We start from the raw sequence: 24,718 nt of genomic DNA, 5'->3' as shown, positions 1-24,718 counted from the left end.
CGGTCCGTATCACTATGGGTACGCATACGCGAGAACACCCATAGTGAGACGGGCCGTACACGCGTGTGTACGCTCCGTACCACTATGGGTGTTCTCGCGTATGCGTACTCATGGTGGTACGGACCGTACACACGCCTGTACGGGCCATTGATATGCATTTGGGGTGCCCTAGGGCCCCGGAACGCACCGTACCTGTGTGTGAAGCTCCAAATTACATAGGGGACACATGAGGGACAAGTATAAAGGCCTACATGCATGCTGGTTGTCATGGAGACCAAGTTTAAAGTTTGAATTTGTTCCGGAAGGTGCACAGCAGAAGTCAGTTGGAATGAATCTACTTTGTTGCAATGTGTTTGTGGATTTGACATCATGCTGAAGAAAAAAACACAATAAGAACCCACTGACTGTGCTAGGTTTGAAGGGATTGGAGGAAACATAGGATGCAAATGTGAGTGACCAATCACTCTGTATTCCTGTGCATGAAACAGGCCAGCAAGGCAGATATAAGGCAGCCAGGTCCCATGAGGGAGCACTTGCCTGCACATCTTTGTATTCCACGACCCAGCTGCTGCTACTGATTCCCTGGAACCATGTCAAGGTCTGTGGAGAGGTCACATCCTTTCACCCTGGAGGAGAACCTGGCTTTGCTGGATGTGATCCTCCCACAGTACCCCATGCTGTATGGGCGACCAGGGTATCAGGTGAGTGCAGAGTCCACTGGCACAGACTGTGTCCCTTTTTTGTGACTGTGACTTCAGGCATTGTGTCCAGGTGTGGCACACATGCTATGTACTGTAGGGGGGGTCCCGGGGGGGAATGCCTGATGTCTCCCAGCCAGAGCATGCTGTGGTGCATGTCTGCCGTCCTCACTTGCATTGTGTTTACTGTGACAATCACTGCATGGTGCATGCCACATTCTGCCTGTCTTACCCTCCTGGGAATGTAGCCTCTACAGTCCTCATGTGATTATGTGGTCAGCCCAGTGTGACAGGTGACTGTACCCACAGATGTGTGTTAGTTCTGTGTACCTGTGCTGAGAGTGTCCACATGATGTGGGCATACCCTGGACATCGGTGTGTGTGTAAGTCCCCTGTCATGTGGGTGGGTGCATATGTGGGATGTGGCATCCGGGCTGCATGAGGGATGGATATACCCTGCCCATGTGATGTGAGCAGGGAGCAGTGCTGTATGTCTGACGTGCAGAGCCATCCCCACACCTGTAAGCCCCCCCCCGTCTAGTGGCACATGTGCAGAGTGAGTTTTGTCGCAGCATTTGGCAATGGAAGGTGAATGTCCTGTGCCTGTGTGTGTCTGTGTACTCTGCTGCGGTAGCGTCAGTGGCCTGTGGCATGTGACTGCTTAGAGGTGCTGCACATTATCCTGGTGTACCTTGTGATGCACAGTGTGAGCCTGGATCATTGATTGTGTAGTTGCCCTCATTCCACCTGTGTACGTTCAATGGCACGAACTGCTTTTGCCCTTCCCCAGAGGATGATGTCCCTATGACAAAGGTGCAATGTGTTGGATGCATACTATGCCTTGTTGTACACAGCACATTTGTTCTAATATGTCTCTCTGTGACATGTGCCTGGTGTATTGATGTAGTGTCACTTGTTCATCCTCACAGGTGGGCGCCTCTGCCAAGAAGCAGATATGGCTGACCGCCGTCAGAGCCGTGAGGAGTGCGGATGGTCGGAAGCGGCACCTGTCCCAGGTGAGGAAACGCTGGCAGGATATCCGGTGCTGGACGCGGAGGATCGCACGGGTCCTGCTGGGGGACTCACCTGAGACCCATAAGAACCGGGGGCGCCGCCGTCTGACCCACATCCACAAGCGTGTGCTGGCGGTGGTATTTCCAGACTTGGAGAGGCGCTTACAGGAGAAGCAGCAGCAGGAAGGGGGTAGGTACATGTGTGTTTGTTGTGTGTCACCAGCATTTGTAAGTGCACAGTTGCATGGATTCACTGCCAGGTTTTAAAGGTGCTGTGCAGATCCAGTTACCCACAGTATAGCTGTGCTCTCCTGCCTCCCTTCCCCTCCTTGCAATGTGTTCCCTGGTCTGTGTGTAGTCACTCCTTCACAAGGTTATCTAGGCTGGCACTTTCTCCACGTGAACTATGCCTGTAGCATCATGTGTGGGGGTGGTGTGTAACAGGTTTTGGGACCTTGCCTGTGCCCTGTCCAGTTCAGTACATGTGGGTTCCATGTCAGTTGGCACTGATGCCGAGTCCAGACATGGGAGTTAGTCTCTCAAGTGTCATGCCTTACAGCGCGCATGTCCTATGTTGTGGCCTGTGACATGATGTGCATGAGTGTGCGATACGCATAGTGCAGGGATGGTGGCGTGTGTTGCAGTCATTCCCATTCAGGACCATGGAGTTGTGTGGCCACTACTGTCCCCTGGGGCATATTTTCCTAGGTGTCATGTGTGTCATCACAAAACGTGGACACTCTCAGTGTCTACAGCATAGGTTGTGCTCTTTGCCATTGTCCCCTGGCACCATATATATTGACGTGAAATGTAGTACAAGTGTCCACTGTACAGCCTGACCTGATTTCCCTTGTTCATAGTCACAGTGGCCAGTGCCTGTGTGTCTTGTTACAATCATCTGATGATGGCCATTAGTACATGATTCTTTGGACAGGCGCACCTTGGGACTTTGGCGTCCAATCTTGCATTTATGCAGCCCCTGTGTATTTCACCCAGACTAAGAGATGTAAGTGCTTCCTGTGTCTCAACAAATTGTCTCATGTAGGGGGTGGTTGGTGCGGGCAAAGCCTACATGTCAAAACCTGAAATAACCTTGCTAGGTCTGGCCAGTGTGTGATGTTTGTCTGGACATACACTCAAGGTGCAGTGAGACAGTCATGTTGGCCATGTTTTCAGTATTACCTATGCAGCATGCGCCTCAAGTTCATGGATATGGTCCCTGCTCATCCCTATTTTCGGCAACGCTGTGTGGTGCAGATGCAGTGCTGGATTGTCCCCAGGGCCTGGCTCCTATGTCAGACTCCATTTCATGTCATTTGCAATTGTGTCATGCTCTCCATGGATTTTCAGTGGCATGGTGGGTCTACCAACTGTGTGTTGCATGCCCTACATCTGTACCTTGTTTTGTAGATGTTACTGATCTTTCTTTTCAGGCTATGCACTGTAACCTATGTAGATTGGACTCATGTGAAATATGTATACAGGTGTGTGATTAATTGCTGTCTCTTCACCTTGCCCACAGCATCGTCGGGGGACACGGAGGGAGACATGAGCACAGACGGTGCGGAGGGACCGAGCACCAGTGCCAGCGTTGACATCGTGGCTGGCACATTGAGTGGTACGGAGGCGGAGGAGAGTGAGGCCGAGGACCTGTCCACTGGCACGACTGAATATGAAGCTGACGGGTCCGAGGATGATCTCTCCGAGTGGGCGGAGGCTGCACCACCAGCTGACAGCGGCACAACATCGCACCCCGCCCCCTCCATTGCCATCAGCCGCCTCCCACTTGCTCGTGTCCCTTCCCAGCGTGCCCGGTCACCACATGTCTCCTTCCTGCCAGTCACCGCACCCCCTGCCCCTGTCTCCACTGCTGCCGCCAATGCCGAGTCTGTGGACATCCAACGGCAGTTGCAGATTGGTCAGGCTGCGATCCTTAATGTCCTCCATGGCCACAGCCAAGTGCTGCACAACATGGAGGCATACTTGGAGGGCATTTTTTCATCGCAGGCTGACCAACGCCAGTTGCTGAGGTCCATAGACTCGACACTGACTGCAGCAGTGGGTCTCCTGCAGCACTACGTCCCCCCCACTACCCCTGCCCCATCCAAACTTCCCACTCCCATGCCTGTCCCGCGTACACCCAGACGTCAGCATGCACCCACCACAACAGACACAGGCACCACACCAGCAGGGAAGGTCATACGCACACCTCCTGGCACGCACACACAGGGTGAAGTAGGCACACCCACTGGGTCGGGGGGCAAACGTAAGTCATGCAGCCAGAGTGGGAGTCCGCATTCCACCCAATCCACTCCCTCCAAATCCCCTCCCCTCAGCTCTCCTGGCCACATATCCAGCAAGGACTCCTTCATGGCCGCTCTGTCCCTGAGCCCCACTGTGACACCACCCCGCAAGCGGTCAAGGGAGTCCCCGGTCAGGGTGGTTGAGTCCCCCCCCTGTCCACACCCTCCCCCTGTGGCGCTGCGACCCATCCCTCCGCCCCCCCCCCTCCTTGGGGCCTGTGGTTCCTTTGGGTGCAGGGGAGACGTTGGAGGACCTTGCAAAGGTGTGCAGCGCCATCCTGGCCTCCGCCTTTGGCCCTGACCCACCCCCTGTGGTGGAGTCCTCCATCCCTGCACCCACGACGCCTACCCTTCGCCCTCATGTCCCTGTGGTGCCTGGTCCTTCCCCCCCACATGATGCCCTCCCCGCTCTGGAAGACGATGGAGTCTGACTGTGCAGGCAAGCTAGGGGACACGCGTCCCACTGTGTCCCCCACCTGGATTCGAACTTTGTTTAGCCCTATGGGCATCGTACTTTTTGAACTTTGAAGGGAATAACATATGTTTTGGATGCTGATTAAAGCAATTTATTTTTCCTTAGTACACTACTGTCTATCTGGTATTGCTGTTGGTCGACCTGCCCCATTATTTTGGGTGGTGATTATGTGTTGGGTGTGTGGGAATTGTCATCTTGTGCTGGTCATAGGGTGGATCCTGGTATCTGTGTGCCATCACAAGCTGTTGGCTACATAACTTTGTTCATGTAAGCAGGTACTGCATGGTGACATCGTCCCAAGGTGTGTTCCTTCCTCTGTGTAACCTGACTTCTTCCCTGCAGGGTCTTTCCAATATGTGGGGCTGAGCTGTGTCTACATTGGCTGGGTGTGTGACGGACTCGTTAGACTTGGCCCATGCATGCTGAGCGATGTCTCCACCTGCATCATTCGTGGCGTCCTTGGTGGTCACTGTACTTGTGTATGTAGACTGTTGCCATGACTTCATGTGTACATGTATTCTTTTAGGCGCTATGCATATGTATACTTCCAGCCTCGCACACATGTGGTACATGTACTGCAGGATCTTTGTGCACCTGACTGACATTTGTGGGCATTGGATCTGTGGGTACTCCACCCTTTTCTGTGCAGGGGCACTGCTGTGAGTGTTAGGCACCCACCCCTCCTGCGTCTGGGCACTGCTGGGAGGACTCTGCACACACCCCTCCTGTGACTGGGCACTGCTGGGAGTGTTAGGCACCCACCCCTCCTGTGTCTGGGCACTGCTGGGAGGACTCTGCACACACCCCTCCTGCGTCTGGGCACTGCTGGGAGGACTCTGCACACACCCCTCCTGTGACTGGGCACTGCTGGGAGTGTTAGGCACCCACCCCTCCTGTCTCTGGGCACTGCTGGGAGGACTCTGCACACACCCCTCCTGTGACTGGGCACTGCTGGGAGTGTTAGGCACCCACCCCTCCTGTGTCTGGGCACTGCTGGGAGGACTCTGCACACACCCCTCCTGCGTCTGGGCACTGCTGGGAGGACTCTGCACACACCCCTCCTGCGTCTGGGCACTGCTGGGAGGACTCTGCACACACCCCTCCTGTGACTGGGCACTGCTGGGAGTGTTAGGCACCCACCCCTCCTGTGTCTGGGCACTGCTGGGAGGACTCTGCACACACCCCTCCTGCGTCTGGGCACTGCTGGGAGGACTCTGCACACACCCCTCCTGTGACTGGGCACTGCTGGGAGTGTTAGGCACCCACCCCTCCTGTGTCTGGGCACTGCTGGGAGGACTCTGCACACACCCCTCCTGTGACTGGGCACTGCTGGGAGTGTTAGGCACCCACCCCTCCTGTGTCTGGGCACTGCTGAGAGGACTCTGCACACACCCGTCCTGTGTCTGGGCACTGCTGGGAGGACTCTGCACACACCCCTCCTGCGTCTGGGCACTGCTGGGAGGACTCTGCACACACCCCTTCTGTGACTGGGCACTGCTGGGAGTGTTAGGCACCCACCCCTCCTGTGTCTGGGCACTGCTGGGAGGACTCTACACACACCCCTCCTGTGACTGGGCACTGCTGGGAGTGTTAGGCACCTACCCCTCCTGTGTCTGGGCACTGCTGGGAGGACTCTGCACACACCCGTCCTGCGTCTGGGCACTGCTGGGAGGACTCTGCACACACCCCTCCTGTGACTGGGCACTGCTGGGAGTGTTAGGCACCCACCCCTCCTGTGTCTGGGCACTGCTGGGAGGACTCTGCACACACCCCTCCTGCGTCTGGGCACTGCTGGGAGGACTCTGCACACACCCCTCCTGTGACTGGGCACTGCTGGGAGTGTTAGGCACCCACCCCTCCTGTGTCTGGGCACTGCTGGGAGGACTCTGCACACACCCCTCCTGCGTCTGGGCACTGCTGGGAGGACTCTGCACACACCCCTCCTGTGTCTGGGCACTGCTGGGAGGACTCTGCACACACCCCTCCTGCGTCTGGGCACTGCTGGGAGGACTCTGCACACACCCCTCCTATTTCCGGATATGTACGCTTAGAACATACACGTGTGTGGGTTCGCTCCATGCATACGCGGGTGAGGGTACGGGTCGTACTTACACTGTTGGGGTGGGGGGTACGCTCCATGCATACGCGGGTGGGGTTACGGTCCGTACGTACACTGTTGGCATGGGGGGTACGCTCCATGCATACGCGGTTAGGGTAGGGGTCGTACTTACACTGTTGGGGTGGGGGGTATGCTCCATACGTACGCAGGTGAGGGTACGGGTCGTACTTACACTGTTGGGGTGGGGGTACGGTCCGTACATACACGGTTGGGGTGGGGGTGCGCTCCATACGTACGCGGGTGAGGGTACGGGTCGTACTTACACTGTTGGGGTGGGGGTACGGTCCGTACATACATGGTTGGGGTGGGGGTGCGCTCCATACGTATGCGGGTGAGGGTACAGGTTGTACATACATGGTTGGTGTGGGGGTGCGCTCCATACGTACGCGGGTGAGGGTACGGGTCGTACTTACACTGTTGGGGTGGGGGTACGCTCCATACGTACGTGGGTGAGGGTACGGGTCGTACTTACACTGTTGGGGTGGGGGGTACGCTCCATACGTACGCGGGTGAGGGTACAGGTCATACTTACACTGTTGGGGTGGGGGGTACGCTCCATACGTATGCGGGTGAGAGTACGGGTCGTACTTACACTGTTGGGGTGGGGGTACGCTCCATGCATACGCGGGTGAGGATAGGGGTCGTACTTACACTGTTGGGGTGGGGGGTACGCTCCATACGTACGCGGGTGAGGGTACGGGTCGTACATACACGGTTGGGGTGGGGGTGCGCTCCATACGTACGCGGGTGAGGGTACGGGTCGTACTTACACTGTTGGGGTGGGGGGTACGCTCCATACGTACACGGGTGAGGGTACGGGTCGTACTTACACTGTTGGGGTGGGGGGTACGCTCCATACGTACGTGGGTGAGGGTACGGGTCGTACTTACACTGTTGGGGTGGGGGGTACGCTCCATACGTACGCGGGTGAGGGTAGGGGTCGTACTTACACTGTTGGGGTGGGGGGTACGCTCCATGCATACGCGGGTGGGGTTACGGTCCGTACGTACACTGTTGGCATGGGGGGTACGCTCCATACGTACGTGGGTGGGGGTACGGGTCGTACTTACACTGTTGGGGTTGGGGGTACGCTCCATGCATACGGGGTGGGGGTATGGTCCATACATATCCGTACCCACGCTGTGGAATGCTTGTGCAGGCCGTACCCAGGCCTTTGCCACGTGGGTACAGCCGTCCCGCCATTGTTGGGATGATGTAGGTGTGGGCAGGGTACGACTCGTACCCACGCTCTTAAGGCGTGGGTACGGGACGTACCTGTATTGTTGTGTTGCCGGTTCGCGTCGTCAAGCACTTCCGTTGTGGCGGACGCTGGCTTTGCTGGACACACCCCCACCCCCTCGGTAGTGACCAGGGCCTGAGGGTCAGGTATGTCCAGGGCATGTGTGCTGTGTGACTTTGGTGGGGGATTTGTGGCCTGCCCCTGCCCCCCCCTTTCCCCCCTCCCTTTGTTGTTCTGACCTTCTGCGGCGTCTGCGTCGGAACCTGTAGAGGAGGTCGACTGCTATGAGGGCCGGGATGACACGTAGGTTCGGGTCCATGTCTGTCCGTCGCGTACAGGTACTCATTGTTCGCGTCGTCCTGATTTCCCGGCAGTTTTTGGCAGCCGGAAAATATTCACCGTGCGGGATGACGTCGGTGCGAATCGTGATTCCTGGTTCGTGAATGGCAGGCTGCGTGCGTCCCGACGTCACGTCGGCGCTTTCCCGGATCGCATTTGTACGTTCATTTTCGTCGGTCGGGGTTTTGTACGATTCGTACGGAAATGGTGTTTCCGTGCGAATCGTAATTCCATGCTTGTATATTTTTTCGACCGGGTACGCGTCGGACGGAGAATATGCTCTGTCCGACGGTTCGTACCCGGTTTTTACCGGATCGTGATCGGCACCATAGTATCTTAGCAAGAACATTCATCTTAATGATGTTTCCTCTACCTATTATAGATAGTTGCAATCGGCCCCATCTCTGTAATGATTGCTTAACTTGTAATGTTGTCTCTTCCCAGTTAGTATCTACTATCTCTTGCATTTGAGTTTGAATTTTTATACCTAAATATGTAACCTCATTTGCAGCCCGTGGATCCTTAAATTGGATATTTTGTGTGCACAAAACTTGAGTTTTTGCTGAATTTAATTCATAACCAGAGATAGCACCAAAATCTCTGGCTAATTGTTCAATCGCACCAAGTGACTCCCCAGGATCAGTCGTTACTATCGCGATATCGTCCGCGTATGCAAAAACTGAATATGCAATGTCTTTTACAAAAAATGGTTTGATATGGAGTGAGTTTTGAAGACTAATAATAAAAGGATTGATAAATAAAGGAAAAAGCAAAGGGGAACAAGGACAACCTTGCCGTGTCCCTCTCGTTATAATAATCTTTTCAGATTTTAAGCCCATAGCGGTTATTCTAGCGTTGGGTATTTTATATAAAACCTGAATAGTAGCCAAGAAAGCCTTCCCGAATCCCATCCTTCTCATCACTTCCCACAGATATGACCACTCCACCCGATCGAAAGCTTTCTCAGCATCAAGTAGTATCAACGCTAGATCCCTTTTTTCCACCTCCGCGATATCAAATAAAGTAATAACCCTATTAATATGTGTAACAGTCCCTCTTTTCGGAATAAAACCATGTTGATTTATTGACACAAGCGGTGTTATAACCTTAGATAATCGATTCGCAATCATTTTTTAATAAAGCTTGCTATCGCAATTAAGCAAAGATATTGGGCGATAAGATCCGGGTAGCTCCGGTGGCTTCCCTTTTTTACTGAATACCACAATTGAGGCTTCATTCCATGTATCTGGGGCAATCCCCTTTGTGCCATTCTAAAAGTCTCCAGCATAACCTTTTTCAATGATTCAAAAAAGCATTTGTAAACTTCTCCCGGGATAAAATCAGGGCCTGCGGCCTTACCATTCAGTATACTTCTAACTGCCGCCTCTAATTCTTCCATGGAGAAGGGGCTATCCAGAAATTCCGAGTCACTATCATTTAATTTACTAAACATGCCCTCTTCCCATTCCTGACCTACAACAGATTTTGGCTGGTGAGTATATAATTCCGTCTAAAACTGCTGAAATATATCTAATATTTCCCCCGGCTCCTCATGAATCACCCCAAACTGATCCTGTTATTTTGGGATTGAACGAGAGGTCGCCTTCATTTTTAATCTTAAAGCCAGGGACCGACCAATAGATTCTCTATATTCATGAATATGCCGTTTATTGACTAAATATTTCTGCGCTATCTCTTGGGTCCATACCTCAGTTATACTCACCCGACACCGGGCTACTTTGGCCTCAACCTCACTTATATTCAATAAATTATCCTTTTTTCCAATTTATTTAATCAACTCTTCTTCCACCACCCTTAAATTGTTATACAGCTCCTGCATTTGGGAACATAATTTGTTTTGATTATACAGCCCGTAGCTTATCGCCTCCCCTCTAAAACAGGCCTTTAATGTGTCCCATACCTTTTCAATATTAACATATCCAAGATTAATATTAAAAAATTCTACTATCCACTTATTCATATGTGTTCTGTATTGTTCATCAAGACAAAGCTTCCTATCATATGAAAAACTTCGTAAACTATATATCTCTTTTGAAATTGAACATTCAATTAAAATTGGGGAGTGATCCGATGATAAAATATCTGAATCTTAGTCCCAAAATGAACGGATGTGGAGATAAAAAAATAGTCCAGCCGAACAAATTTCTTATGTGGCGCGGAATAATAAGTATATCCTGGGAGTGTCGGATGGTTTTTACTCCAAATGTCTATGAGGCCGTGGTCAGTAATCAAATTATATAGGGCTTTAAAAACTCATGGTTTACGGCCCCTATAATTTTCTAAACCTGCAGCCAACTCCCTGGTGTTTAGATCAATATTAAAATCTCCACATATAATTAAAGGAGATCTCCAGTTAGCGAGTTCTATATTTAACCATTCCAAAACCTCAGCCTCATCTATGTTAGACCCATAAACTGAACATATTGTAAAAAATCCACCTCCCACTTTTAATTCTGATATTGCCCATCTACCCCATTTATATGTTAGACTACGAACAACATTGCAATAACCTGGTCTGGACAAAATCATTACCCCTCTAGTTTTATTAGTTTGTTGGGAGGCAGCAATTAAAGTGTAACCTAAATCAGCAATAAGCTTCCTTTTATCCCATGCCAAATGAGTTTCTTGTAAACAAAGAATATCTGGTTGAATAAAACGAATTTCAGCAGCAATTCTCCTCCTTTTATTAGAATGATTGAGCCCAGATACGATAATTGAACATATTTTAGTATTTCGCGACATACAATATTAATATCAAAATCCTCAAATCATAATTGATTCTACCTAAACATCTATATGTTGAATTAATTATTTTACTTGAGATAATGGCCCGAAACCAGCAATATATTTCTTTTTCATTATTGCCACCCGAAATCGCCGTGGAATTTTCCCTTTTAACCCTCTCTTCCCCCTGTACCCTCCACCACCTCACCTCCCTCCTACCCCTCCCCTCCTCCCCACCCTGCAAGAACTCCCCCCAACCCCCCTTAACCGAGGCTTTAGGACTCATGGTACAATCGATGGAAGCGAGCTGCAAAACCCCTCAAGGCTATCCAAAAAGAAAAAAAAAAAACAGCCTTTTTTTTCTTCTTTTTTTTCCCTATTCTCACCCTGCCTTCCCTTTAAATTCATCCTACTTTTAACTTTTCTAACATACCGCAATGCTCTAACAACGCCTGAATCAGAAGACTGAGAGACAGAGCTAGCAATAACAGTAAGATAAATCTAAAAAATCTAATAATGCAAAAAAAAAAACAATTCTAAATCAGCTAATCTTCCAATTAAATAAACCTAGAAGGTTAAGAGTCATTCATAGACTGCTGGTAATCTTTTGCTGCCGCGACATTAGTGAAAAATTGAATTTTCTCCTTGTGAATCACTTTAAGTTTCGTCGTATTCATAATATAAGCTTGGGCGCCCTTTATTTTAAATGGGTTCACCAACTGACGCAGCTGCCAGCGATTATCCATTGTGTATTTAGAATAATCAGGTGTAGCAAAAAAGGAAAAACCTTCCGCCATAGATTTGCTATTTGGGTGCCGATTAGGATCCTGGAAAAAATTTCCCCAACCGAATTGAATCTGGACTTTTTTCCGTACAAATGGTAAAAGCGCCGTACAAACTACCAAGTACGATTCGTATGGGAAAAAGTCCATACAAATCGCATTGGGAAAATTCCCCCACACGTCCTCGGGTCGGGAAAAGTCTCCGACACGTCCCCGGACATTTTTACGTACAAATGGGAAAACTGAAGTCCCAATGCGCAATTACGATCCGTCCCATCCGTCCGATTGTACAACTGTATGGAAAAAAGACCGTCCGGAGCGAACTCCCATAGCAACCATGGAGATGTCCAAACAAGTGCCTGGTACGTGCCGTACCCCCCCCGCCCCCCGTATGTTCGCGCCGTACCCCCAGCCCCCCCGCGGATGGGCGCGCCGTACCCCCAGCCCCCCGTATGTACGGAGCGTACCCCCCAGCCCCCTGTATGTACGGAGCATACCCCCCAGATCCCCGTATGTACGGAGCGTACCCCCGTACCCCCCAGCCCCCGTATGTACGGAGCGTACCCCCACCCCCATATGTACGGTGCGGACCCCCACGCTCCGTACATACGGGGGGCTGGGGGGTACGCTCCATACATACGGGGGGCTGGGGGGTATGGGGGTACGCTCCATACATACGGGGGGCTGGGGGGTACGCTCCGTACATACGGGGGGCTGGGGGGTACGCTCCGTACATACGGGGGGCTGGGGGGTACGGGGGTACGCTCCGTACATACGGGGGGCTGGGGGGTACGGGGGTATGCTCCGTACATACGGGGGGCTGGGGGGTACGCTCCGTACATACGGGGGGTGGGGGGGGTACGGCGCATACCGGGCCCCCTAATCAGCTCGCATCGCTGCGTACTTAGCTTTTCCGGCACTTTTTAGGTGCCGTAAAAATTTCCCATCCAGACTGCAGTCGGTGCGAATCGTAATTGCTGGTACGTAAAAACATGCCTAACTCCGTCCGGACGTCACGTCCGCGGTGTCCCGGATCACATTTGTATGTATTTTTCTGTCGGTTGGTCTTTTTTCCGAATCGTACGGTAATGGTGTTTCCGTACGAATCGTAATTGCATGTTTGTAAAGTTTTACAACCCGGTACGAGTCAGACGGAGAAAAAGCTCCGACCCACGGTTTGTACCGGGTTTTTCCAGGATCGTAATCGGCCCCTTGGTTGAGTATTCATATATACATCTTCTCTGGCACGAAAATTATTAAAAGCCACAAGAAAAGGTCTAGGTTTAATTGAATTCTGTCCAGATCGAAGATGAGTATTAAAAGGATATCTATGGGCGCGCTCAATCTCCCGTTCCCAGTCCCATTTGTTCAAGCCCGGGAAAGCCTGCTGAAATAGTTCCACTATAAATTTACGCGGATCTTGTCCTTCTTTACCTTCAGGAATTTGCATCTGTCTTAAGTTATTACGACGAACACGATTTTCGAAATCGGCCATTTTCCATAATAAGTCCTCTTTATGACCACTCAAAGTCTCAGTGACCGATTTCTGTTTTACCAGCTCGTCCTCAATATTAGAAATTCTAGTTTCCACCTCCGTAAACCTTTCTCCAAAATCAGATTGTGCTTTAACTAACCTCCGAATAGAGCCTTGCAATTTTCGGCAGGAGTTCTGAATTTTATGACTTTCTAATGCAGTTTTGTCCATATGACTCAAAATAGTCTGATATATCGTGGTCAAAGTAATATTATCCGTTAAACCTTCTTGAAGTCCCCCGACCGCTCCGTCTATCTTGGACATATCACCCCCACCTCTAACTGTAACGGGACTTTCCTCTTCAGTAAGATCACCCGGTTCATTATCATCATCATATTCACTCTCAACCTCCTCCATACACAATTGTTTAGAGCATTGAGATACCAGGTCTTCACATGAGGAGGCTGAGTTCTCTGATACTGAGTAAAAGTCCGCTGATTCAGCCTCCGTAGACAGGACAATAGCTAATTTCTCTGGGAGAGGTTTTTCCACCAAAATTAGGCCATCCGGGTTTAACAAACTACCAGCCTCTCCTCCAGTGTTACACTGCCCTTCTGGTATAATGTTGTCTATATCAATACTTTGATTTGAAGGATTAGCTGCAGTAATAACATTTTGTAGCGCTACTAAAGGGCTTTCCAATTGAGATCCTTGCTGCACGTTGGGAGCCTTCTCCTTTCGTTTTTGCTCTGAAACCGTAAACAGGGCAGATATAGTCTGTTTCCCTTTCCCTGAGGACTTAGCGGGAGTCCCCATCCCATTTTTCTTCACAACGGCCCCATTTGAATCTTTCTCACCTCCACCGGTAATCGCACCGGTAATCACAGATGCGGCTGAATTCCCCGCATTCACCTCCTGTCCGTGTTGTTTGCATGCGGTTTTCGGAGCCATCGCTTCTCTCCCCCCGCTCATGAGACAGTTGCAAACGGCGTTCCGACGATGTTCGCCTCGTGGCCAAACTGCAGCACCTGTGTGGGTTACCGCCCACCTGGCTCTACGGATTCTCAACAGCGCTGTAACTGCCTCCAGCATCGAGCTGCTTCTCAGCGTGCAGCATCTTTCAGCTTTTAATTAAAGTCTCGCACCAAACACTACCTTGCCACAATGGCGCATCCAGTTACACAACGAACTCCAAGCGGCCAAGATCCCCGCAGTAAATTAGGCTGTTGACCATGACTCCGTATCTTAGACTTGTGGGTCAGCGAGAGAGGTTAGCTCAGACGTCCGACACGTCCAGCCGCGCGAGCGCCATCTTGCCTCCGACCTAGAAGTCGGAATGTAAGGGGACCCCGTGGTATTGGGCAGCCCTGTTAATTAGCTGCGTGAACCCAGTGTAGTCATCTGGTGGTGGCGGCTTAGATGGATAGAGATCCGGATCATTATGTGGGTCGGGATCTGTATTGTAGTCACCCCAAGTATCTACGTCATGTGGGATGTTCTGTGAATGATCATCCCCATGTGGGTATATAGCTCTACCTGTGTCATCCTCACTATCTGATGGTTGAGGTGAAAATATAGGTAGTGGGGAGTGTGGTGGAGAAGTCAATAGATGTGGATTAACTGGAGGGGGAGAAGGAGCTGGGGACGTGTTAGTGCCTATCTCCTGTCCTTTGAGAGGTATCGCAGGATCTTCTGCAGAGTCCAGTGTCCTCTTTTTTGGAGGCTTGGTGACTAGTTTGCCCGTGTTTGGGTCAATAAACTACGTTTTTTGCTTTGGATCTGCCAAATCAGATGCAGGCTGCGTGGGCAAAATGTCTTAGGGGTCTATTATAATGTTGGGAGGATTGCCACCACCCGTATGGCGGTGGCGATCCACCCGACTTTATACACCACCCGCCACCTATTTCTCCCCCGCCATATTACTATGGCAGGGGTGACCCCGGCGGACGGAAAGACCGTCCGCCGGTTTTCCACCGGTCGACCAGTCGACCGGGCGGAAAAGGGGCTGGATATGGTGGCGGTGTCTGGAAGACACAGCCATCCATATTAGCATACAGGCGGATTAGTGCCGGTTTTCCACCGGTCGACCAGTCGACCGGGCGGAAAAGGGGCTGGATATGGTGGCGGTGTCTGGAAGACACAGTCATCCATATTAGCATACAGGCGGATTAGTGCCTTTCCATGGCGGCTTTGCCGCCATGGAAAGGCATGCGGTGCATGACTGTCGGGGCCCGTTGCAGGCCCCAGGGTGTTGGGGGTGGGGGTGCACATGAGGGGTACCATCATTTGCATACACAACGTGGCAGGCACTGCACGGTGCGTGCCACATTGTGCAGGCAAATGCACAAGGTGCAGCCACAGCATTGTGGCGGGCGGTGCTGTGTGCACCGCCCGCCACAATGATGTGGATGGGGAATGTCACCATCACCGTGGCATCCTAATTGCTGGTGCGGCACCGCCGCACCACTGGCGGCCGGTCCCAGCACCGCTAGGGTCCGCCCACCATCCTGATAGGCCCCTTAGTTCGGTGTTGAAGATTTTGGATCCGAACCTTCTTTGGAGGGAGTTTGTGAGGCTTTCCGTGGGGTCTTAAACTCTTTAGGTTTTTGCAGCTCCGAAACTTTTTTCGGCTCCGACGATTTTTCGGAGTCAGAAGCCTTTTTCAGCTCTCATGATTTTTTCGGTTCCGAGTGTTTTTCCTTGCTATGCTTCGATACCGAGGGCTCTGGCGTCGAGGCTGTCTTCAGCGTGGACAAGTGTTTGACTAGTTGCTTCGGTGCCGAGGAGGACTTTCCGGTGTCGGAATGGGGATGGCTCGAGCCTGAGCCGGAAGGCTTATGATTAGGTTTCGTAGCCGGGCACAAGGGCGGGGCTTCTGAAACATGTTGCCGGTGTCGAGCCGGAGGGCGAGAGTGTTACCTGAGCCTTCGGTTTAATTTTCGGGAGGGGGATTTCGGTACTCACAGACCGTTGAGCCAGGGTGATTGTATCTTGTTCGGCATCGGGGTCGTCGGCCTCGGAGACATCACCTGATTGTTCCAGCTGGATATCGGGGTCTGCTTCGAAGATGACCGGAATCAAACTGCTTCCGCAAGACATTTCGTGACATCGAGCCCGACGATCACGGATGGTTTTCTTCGACCTGAACGATGCACAGGCCTTGCAGTTTTTATCTTCGTGCTCCAGGGAGAGGCAGAGATTGCACAACTCGTGCAAATCTGTGTGTGGGAACTTAGCACCACACTCGGGGCATTTTTTTAAAGGAGTCCTTTCCACTGACTGCAGGCGTGGTCGGCACGGAGAGGCCCAATGGCCCGCGTCGAAGATCGAGGTCAAGGAGTTTGTATTAAGGTGCGTGTAGAAAAGGGAAATGCGATCGAGACAATACCGTCGAGTGGGCGAGGGATGACGCGTTGAAGGGGGATTAGAAACCGATATCGACCCGGAGCGCAGAAATTCACATCCGAACCCGATAGAGGAAAAAACACAATCTAGGGATGAAGTCAATGCCCATGCGCACTGTCGTCCTAGGGAGGAGTCATCTACCTCTTGACTAAAAAGACTTCTTCCAAGACAAAAACAAACTGCAAACATCCGAGCTCAACACCAGATGGCGATCTATGCAAAAGTATACAATCTGCAGCTCAAATGCCTCGAGCATACAATTACAAGAAAACTCAATAAAGCATGTGTAGGCAGAGTAGGCTCTGGATAAAAACCTATGAACAAAGAGTGTGTATGTGCGTACACATGCATGTATGTGTGTCAGTCTATCTTGATCCTCTGCTCACCCCCAATTACACTTACTGCTGCATTTCCAATGCCGTAGGGTACGTTGAAAAAATATCGAAGTCCGCCAATGGAGGAGATGACAACAATCAATCCTCTGCGTGCCTCCACCATCATCCAAGCTGCATACACTGAGCACAAGTAGTGCCCCCTAGATGGGAAATAAAACGAAAAGCCTGTGACCATATGCTCAGGATGATAAGACGAGGGAACACAGGAAAGCAATGGCATAAGGCAACAGGATGAAAACAGAATAGAGCTCCTAGGAACACACAAGAGAGCACATCTAATCCCTGTTGCTGATGATTTGCTGTCACAGCTTTCTTTAGTCACGTATATAAGGTCTCCAGTTATCCCTTGGGGCAGTGACGACCACGTTTCCTTTCCTTCACACAGATCAAAGGGATGCATAAGGGCTGAACATAACCAGTGTGTCATGGGTCCCTATGCAAGGAAGAAAATTCACCCGGTGCAGATACAGAATATTGAGTAAAAAATATTGAGTTGCACAAATATTGAGTTATTAATATCGTGGTTCATAAATATCGACAGCAAGAATATCCAGGTCAAGAATATCGACTTAAGGGAAGTAATATCGATTTTAAAAATATCGAAGTGTTTAAGATCGTTTGCAAAAATATAGTTGTGAAAAAGATCGTTTTTTAATTAATGGTATGTATTTAAGTATATATTTTATATGTATGTGATGTATGTTTTTTTGTATAAGAATTGTTTGTATTTTTTATATATGTTACATTTTTAGTAGTTATTCATTTTTTTTATTTGAATTTTGCGTTTTTAGTTCCATAGCGGGTTGTGAGTTTATAGATGTTATAGTATTACATGTGTAAAGTAATTTAATCTTAATTAATTAATAATTGGTTGTTAATTAATTTTAATTAATTAATTGATAATGATGGTAATTGTGTAATTAATGTTAGGTGTGCTTTGTGGTGTTTATAGTTGTAAAGGGTGGGAAGTATATTTTTAATTGATGAATTAATAATTGGATGTTAATTCATTTTAATTAATTAATTGGTAATGAATTATGGTAATTGTGTAATTAATTTTTGGTGTGTGTTGTGGTGTTTATAGGAGTAAAGCGTGGGAAGTAATTTGTATTTAATTATTTAATATATAGTTGTTAATTAATGTTAATTATTTGATATTTATTTGGGTAATTGTTTATTTTTGTGTGTTGTTTTTACTTTTAAAGGTTAAAGGGTGGATATTAAATACATTTTATTTACTTTATTATTAGTGGTTAATAGTTATAGTTTTTAATTTAAAAATAAGTTTAAATTGTGTTTAATTATTTTATAGTTTAATTTAGGTGTGTGTTGTGCATATTATAGTGTTAAAGTGTGTGTAGTCAATTAATGCCTACTAGTTTTTTTATTAATAATTTTTTAATTGATTATTAATTATGTTAATTATGGAAGTAAATGTAATTAAAAATGTTGAAGTGTTTTGTTATTGGTGTGGTGTTACAGGGCAGGAAATAAAATAAATACATTTATGTATTAATCAATGTTTTTGTAAATATTTTCTAGTTGAAAATAATTATTTTTTATAAATGTATTTATGATTTTATATTTTATTTGTAGGTTGTTGTTATATGTAATTAATATTATAATGCTTTCTTTTTATATATTTAATATATTTTATTTTTCATTTTTAAAATATTGTTTATTTTATGATTTTTATTCAATTTTAATATTTTTTATTTTTGTTTTAACTGAGTGTGAATAGTAATTTTTGCACTCAGTGGAGTGGGAATAGTTATTTTATCCCTTTGGTATCTAACTCTTTCCTACTGTTGCACTAATTGTATTGTGAAATGTAAGTTTAAATATTTTTTAATAGTTTAATGTTTTAATTTATTATAGATTTAAAAAAAAATGTAATCATTAATATATAGTTATTTTTGTTATTTTAAACTTTTAACATAAATTAAAAATAGTTTATTAATTGTTTTAAAATAAATATACATGTACTGATTATGTTTGTGTGTTTACTTTGTATTAAGCTTATTTGTTGTATTTTATTAAAATGTATATTAAATGTATTTTATTTTGTTAAAATTATATTTAATATATTTAATATATATTCTTTTATTTTATATTTATATAAAAGTCGATATTTTATACATCTATATATTTTACATCGATATTTTTTAGTCAATATTTTTGTACTTTTTAAGTATAGGAGTCTATATTTTTGTTGTCTATATTTTATACTCGATATTTTTTACATCGATGTTGTGTCAGTGAACCAACTGACCCCTCTAGTTGCTGTTTGAAGTACAAAATACATCAATAATCAGACCTATTGGCCCCGGAGCAACTGCACCTGCTGCACCTATGGAAGCTATGCCTCTGACGTTACACAACGCATCATTAGTCAAAACCTGCAGATCTCAAAAATGTATCAATGAAAGATGTATTTATTGAACTTCTACAGCAAGTCATAAAGGAAAGCAAAGAATCCTGCACTCCAGTCCATGCAGTTCCAAACACGGGGAAGTGTTTTTCTTTTCACAGCAGAAGACATGACATTTTATTCTGCATATTTGTGGTATGGACTTTCCTGTGGCCTAGATGTGTGGGATTTGTGCTGTGGACATCCAAGCAAAACCCAGCACTGACGATTACAACAGATCTCTCCAAATGCTACCATCGTATATACAATCTTGAGCTGGCCATGTTGCTACGAATCCAAGGACTACTCATGATTTACAGGCGATAGTGAGCCATGCATTGTTCTCCCTCCATCCTCTCATCACATTCATGTACAGAATTTCAAAATGGATGGTCTCAGTTCCTTGCGATCGGGAAGACACATTGGTATAATTAGCTGGGCCCCTCAAACTTTAATATTCCCACGGCATCTGTTGAGTCTCATCTATAAAACACAATCATCACATATTGCAAAGTATTGCAGCAATAATTTTAAACAGAAGTAAACTGGTGGAGATTTCCCACATTGGAGAGTTCCCGATATCGAAAGGATCATTCATTTTCAAGGAATTCATTCTAATTAAGGGTCTGGATGCTCGGAATGTGTTTTAACTGCAGGAATTAGTATCAACGCACCAATTCCTGCCAGTTTTTCAGCATAAATGGGCAGTTTTCCCTTCAGGGGTTTGAATTGGTTTTTCCAGGTGAAATGTGCGCAGATAAAGAAATCTTGAGTGTGGTTTCCCTGAATTACTTGTAGTTCGGTTTCGGCCAGCAGCTCCTGCTGATTTCGGCATTACAGCTCAACTACGAATTAGGGGATTATTCAGAAAAGCAACTACTTCTAAGGTGCCGATTCCGATCTGGCAAAATAAATTTGCGTACGACTCATATCCGTATATTTCCACGTACGAATCGTACAAGTACCGTACAAACTGCGAAGTACAATTCGTAAGTGAAAAATACATACGAATTGCGTCGGGAAAAGGGTATGAGAGGGAGCCGGAAATTTTTACATCCGAATAGCGTCGGGAAAAGTGTACGATAGGGAGCCGGACATTTTTACGTGCAAATCGTAAAACAGAAGTCCGAGCGTGCAAGCACGATCCGTACCGCCTGTCCGAATACACAACCGCATGTAAAAGGCCCAGTACGGAGCGAACGCAGTAGCACACATGTACATGGGTAAACTTGTGGCCGGATACGAGTCGTACAGCCCCCCCTCCCCCCGCATATGTCAGCACCGTACCCCCATATGTCAGCACCGTACCCCCCCTGTCCACACGGTACCCCAGCCCCGTACCTGTACGCACCGTACCCCAGGCCCGTAGTGCCTGTACGTGCTGCACCCCATGCCCGTACCCCATCCCCGTACCTCTACGCACCGTACCCCAGGCCCACAGTGCCTGTACGCGCCGCACCCCAGGCCCGTACCACAGCCCCGTACCTGTACGCACCGTACCCCAGGCCCGTACCCCAGCCCTGCACCTGTACGCGCCGCACCCCAGGACCGTACACCCGGCCCGTACCTGTACGCACCGCACCCCATGGCCATACCCCAGCCCCATACCTGTACGCACCGTACCCCAGGCCCGTACCCCAGCCCCATACCTGTACGCACCGCACCCCATGCCCGTACCCCAGCCCCGTACCTGTACGCACCGTACCCCAGGCCCGTAGTGCCTGTACGTGCCACACCCCAGGCCCGTACCCCAGCCCCGTACCTGTACGCACCATACCCCAGGCCCGTACCCCAGCCCCATACCTGTACGCACCGTACCCCAGGCCCGTACCCCAGCCCCGTACCTGTACGCACCGTATCCCAGGCCCGTACCCCAGCCCGGACCTGTACACGCTGCACCCCAGGACCGTACCCCAGGCCCGTACCTGTACGCACTGCACCCCATGGCCGTACCCCAGCGCCGTACCTGTACGCACCGCACCCCATGGCCGTACCCCAGCTCCGTACCTGTACGCACCGTACCCCAGGCCCGTACCCCAGCCCCGTACCTGTATGCACTGCACCCCAGGCCCATACCCCAGCCCCGCACCTGTACGCGCTGCACCACAACACCGTACCCCAGCACCCTCACCCAGCATCGCGTATGTACGGACCTCACCTACGCGAAAAAGACTCGTACAGAACCAGGACACTGTAAAACAGCACAAGGAGGGTCAATTCGACTCGCACAACACCACAAAACACGCCTACATGACAAAATACATCTCAATGACTGACCTGGGACATCCAAACAGAGGCCCAAAATCACAACCAACTCTTATAACACACCCACCAAAATTTCAAACCCAGCCACACCCACAAATGGACCAATAAAAAGGGCCCACACACACAACCCATGAGCCTTTGCAACAGACCCACTGCTGACAGACCCCACAGACACACAACTGCACCTTGCTTACACCTTAACTACACCTTAACTTACACACCTTCACACAACCTCCTTCACAAACACCCCCTCTTCACATTCACGCACACACCGTCACATTCTCACCCACACACCCACAACCATCCACACCCACACCCCACACCATGCCCACAGACAAGAATCCAAAGTTCACAAGGGCGGAGCTGGACCTCCTTGTCAACGAAGTCATCAGAGTCGAGTCACAGCTGTTTGGAACATTGGTCAGACAGACCAGCATAGCCCAAAAAACTAGCCTGTGGCAGAGGATCGTCGATAAGGTGAATGCTGTTGCGCCCATCCGAAGGACCAGGCATGAATGCCAAGCCAGGTGGTACGATCTGCGCAGGGCAGTCAAGAGGAAAATGAACGAGGAATACGCCCAGAGCAACATCACTGGAGGTGGGCTGCCCCGCAGACCCGTACATTACCATCCCTGGGAGGAGAAGGTGATGGCCATGCTTCCGCCGGTGGGAGTACACGGAGTCGAAGGAGTCGCAGAGCCTGGTGAGTACACAAACAACTCACATAACATGGGGGTAATGGCAACCACACCACAAATACACCAAATGCACGCAACTTCCCCCAAGCCCTCACCGCACACAACCACACTCAAAAACCACGCTCATGCCACTGACGTCTCAATGCCCCATTCACAAATAAAGGCAATGCCATGTCCCAGGCCACACCAACCACAAAACCAAGACTGGATGTCCGGGATGCTGGGAGGGTGGGGCTCACACAACACAATGTGCAACTCAGAAGCAGACACCAATGCCCTCAGCCCATATGGCCTAGGTACATACCCAGGCACCATGCCCAAAGCACAGGGACTGGCAAAGTACTGACAAGGTAGCTGACACTTAGCCCTGCTGTATGCAGCACAAGGCCCTCCTGTGACCACTGTACACTCAAACACCAACTCCACAAGCTCAGATATCTAGCACAGGAACTCACACTCACTGACATGCCAGCATGCACCATGAGGGGACAGACACATCACCTGGGAGACCCAATGACAAATCACACTACACCCAACAGCAGGCCCGGTCACACACCCCCCCTTACACAAGCACACACCCCCGGGGCAGGCGACGGATTTATCCACACTCACAATGGACATGTGACACAACAAGACCAATCCATAGCCAAATAAGCATCCTAGCCAAAATTCAACTGGTCAAACACTCAGGAGAACATATCAATCTGTCCCCCGCAACATACCCATCCCCAAGTGGACATTGAGAGGAATGCTAGGCACATCCAACTACCTGGAGGAACTGTGACAACTTGAATATTTATGAAACATGGATGTGGCATGAAACAGCATTAACATTGTCTCTCTCTCACACACAGGGCAACGTCATGGACCTCCCCCCAACAATGGGGGGGAACAATCACAGTCCCAGGCTCAGCGTGAAGATGATCCCACCGGCAGCGACGACTCTCACCACTCCGTGGATGACCCCGACCAACCTGGCCCCTCTGGTGCCCAAGCCCCTGCAGCACCTGCGTCAGGTACATCTGTGCCAACCCCCACCCCCATTCCTGCCACATCCCAGGAGACACCCAGGAGCCCTGCTCGCACTGAACAACACAGCCAGTCTGACCAGGAGGGACAAGGTTCTCCGGGCACCCGGGAGGAGGCAGACAACCCCGCAAATGCCATCCCTCAGGGGTCCCGTAGACCCAATGTGCCCACAATGGCAGGCCAGGCTCGTGTGGGCAGGGGTGGTGGGAGTGGAGGCAGGCGGAGGCGCGAACCTGACCAGCCAGCTGAGGGAACCGGTATGTCACACATACACCACATCCTGGACACATACCGGCATGACACCAGGGACATCAGCCAGGTAGTAGCAAGCCTCACAGAGATGAAGGGGGCCCTCGACGAGATGAAGAACCTGCAGGCCGAGCAACATGCCAGTCAACAACAACACCAAGGACGGATGGAGGCAAGACTGGCTGAGCTCCTGGCGGTGCAAACGGACATGAGCCGTTCACTCCGTCGGATGTGGACAAGTTTCCCGGGAGTATGGATGTGGCTGCTCCGTAGAGTGCAGGGCAGTATTTGACACGGATGTTGTCGTGGACCTGGGGGGTGGTCCGTCTTTCCTTGGAGTGGATCTATCTGGGGATCATGTGCATAATGCAGAGGGTGTTTCAGTCTGAGGCACAGATGCTGGTGATTACCATGGCAAATGTGAGCAAGCAATCCATGATGCACACCATCTTGTGTGCGTGGACACTGGGTGCTTGTGCAGGGCTCTTGCGGGTGGGACACAAGCAGTTGACCCAGCTGTAAGGGGACAATCCTCAGATGTTGACCTCAGTCCTGTACAAGTCCAGCCTCAGGTGACTGATGTTCAGCCATTCATCAATGGATGTCATGCAATCTTGAATATTGGAACTGGCAATGTCTGCGTCCTTGGGGAGGGTGAGGAGCACCTGGCTGTCAATGGCATACGAGCTGATGATGAGGTGCTGTGCGCATGTGACGGTGGAGAGGGGGGTCCTGGACACATTGTAGATTGACATGCTGAGAGATGATACCTGTGCCATGTGCCTGACGACAACACCATACTTCATGCAGAAGCCTTGAGTCCCACTCCCATGACCTTGCTGGGGTACAGAGCCGGTGGGGTGTAGGAGGGACATGACCTGGTTGGTGTGACAGGGCCTGGAAGGAGTGGCAGCGCTGTGTAGGCAGTCGGAGTTGCACACTCATCATGCAAAGGTGTTGTGTGTGCGCTTAGTGTATGCCTGAGAGTAGGCGGGTGATTTGTGGATGGACATTACTTGGAGGGTGTCTGCAACATCACACTGTAGTGTGATGTGGGTCATGCAAGGACCTGAGGGTCG

General features: G+C 49.6%; 1 protein-coding gene across 1 annotated transcript in view; it reads right to left on the bottom strand.

Annotated features, from left to right (window-relative positions):
• Positions 1 to 16,953: 16,953 nt before the first annotated feature.
• DHRS1 (dehydrogenase/reductase 1) overlaps positions 16,954 to 24,718 on the bottom strand; it is a 163,825-nt gene continuing 156,060 nt past the window's right edge. Inside the window, exon 7 of the mRNA XM_085646731.1 lies at positions 16,954 to 17,128. Within this exon, the coding sequence (XP_085502857.1) occupies positions 16,954 to 17,128 (175 nt within the window). The remainder of the gene's footprint in view (positions 17,129 to 24,718) is intronic.

The sequence above is a fragment of the Triturus cristatus genome, chromosome 1_1 (assembly GCF_964204655.1).
Source record: "Triturus cristatus chromosome 1_1, aTriCri1.1, whole genome shotgun sequence".
Lineage (NCBI taxonomy): Eukaryota > Metazoa > Chordata > Amphibia > Caudata > Salamandridae > Triturus > Triturus cristatus.
Note: the sequence above shows the minus strand (reverse complement) of the source record. Positions and strands in the feature narration are given on the sequence as shown.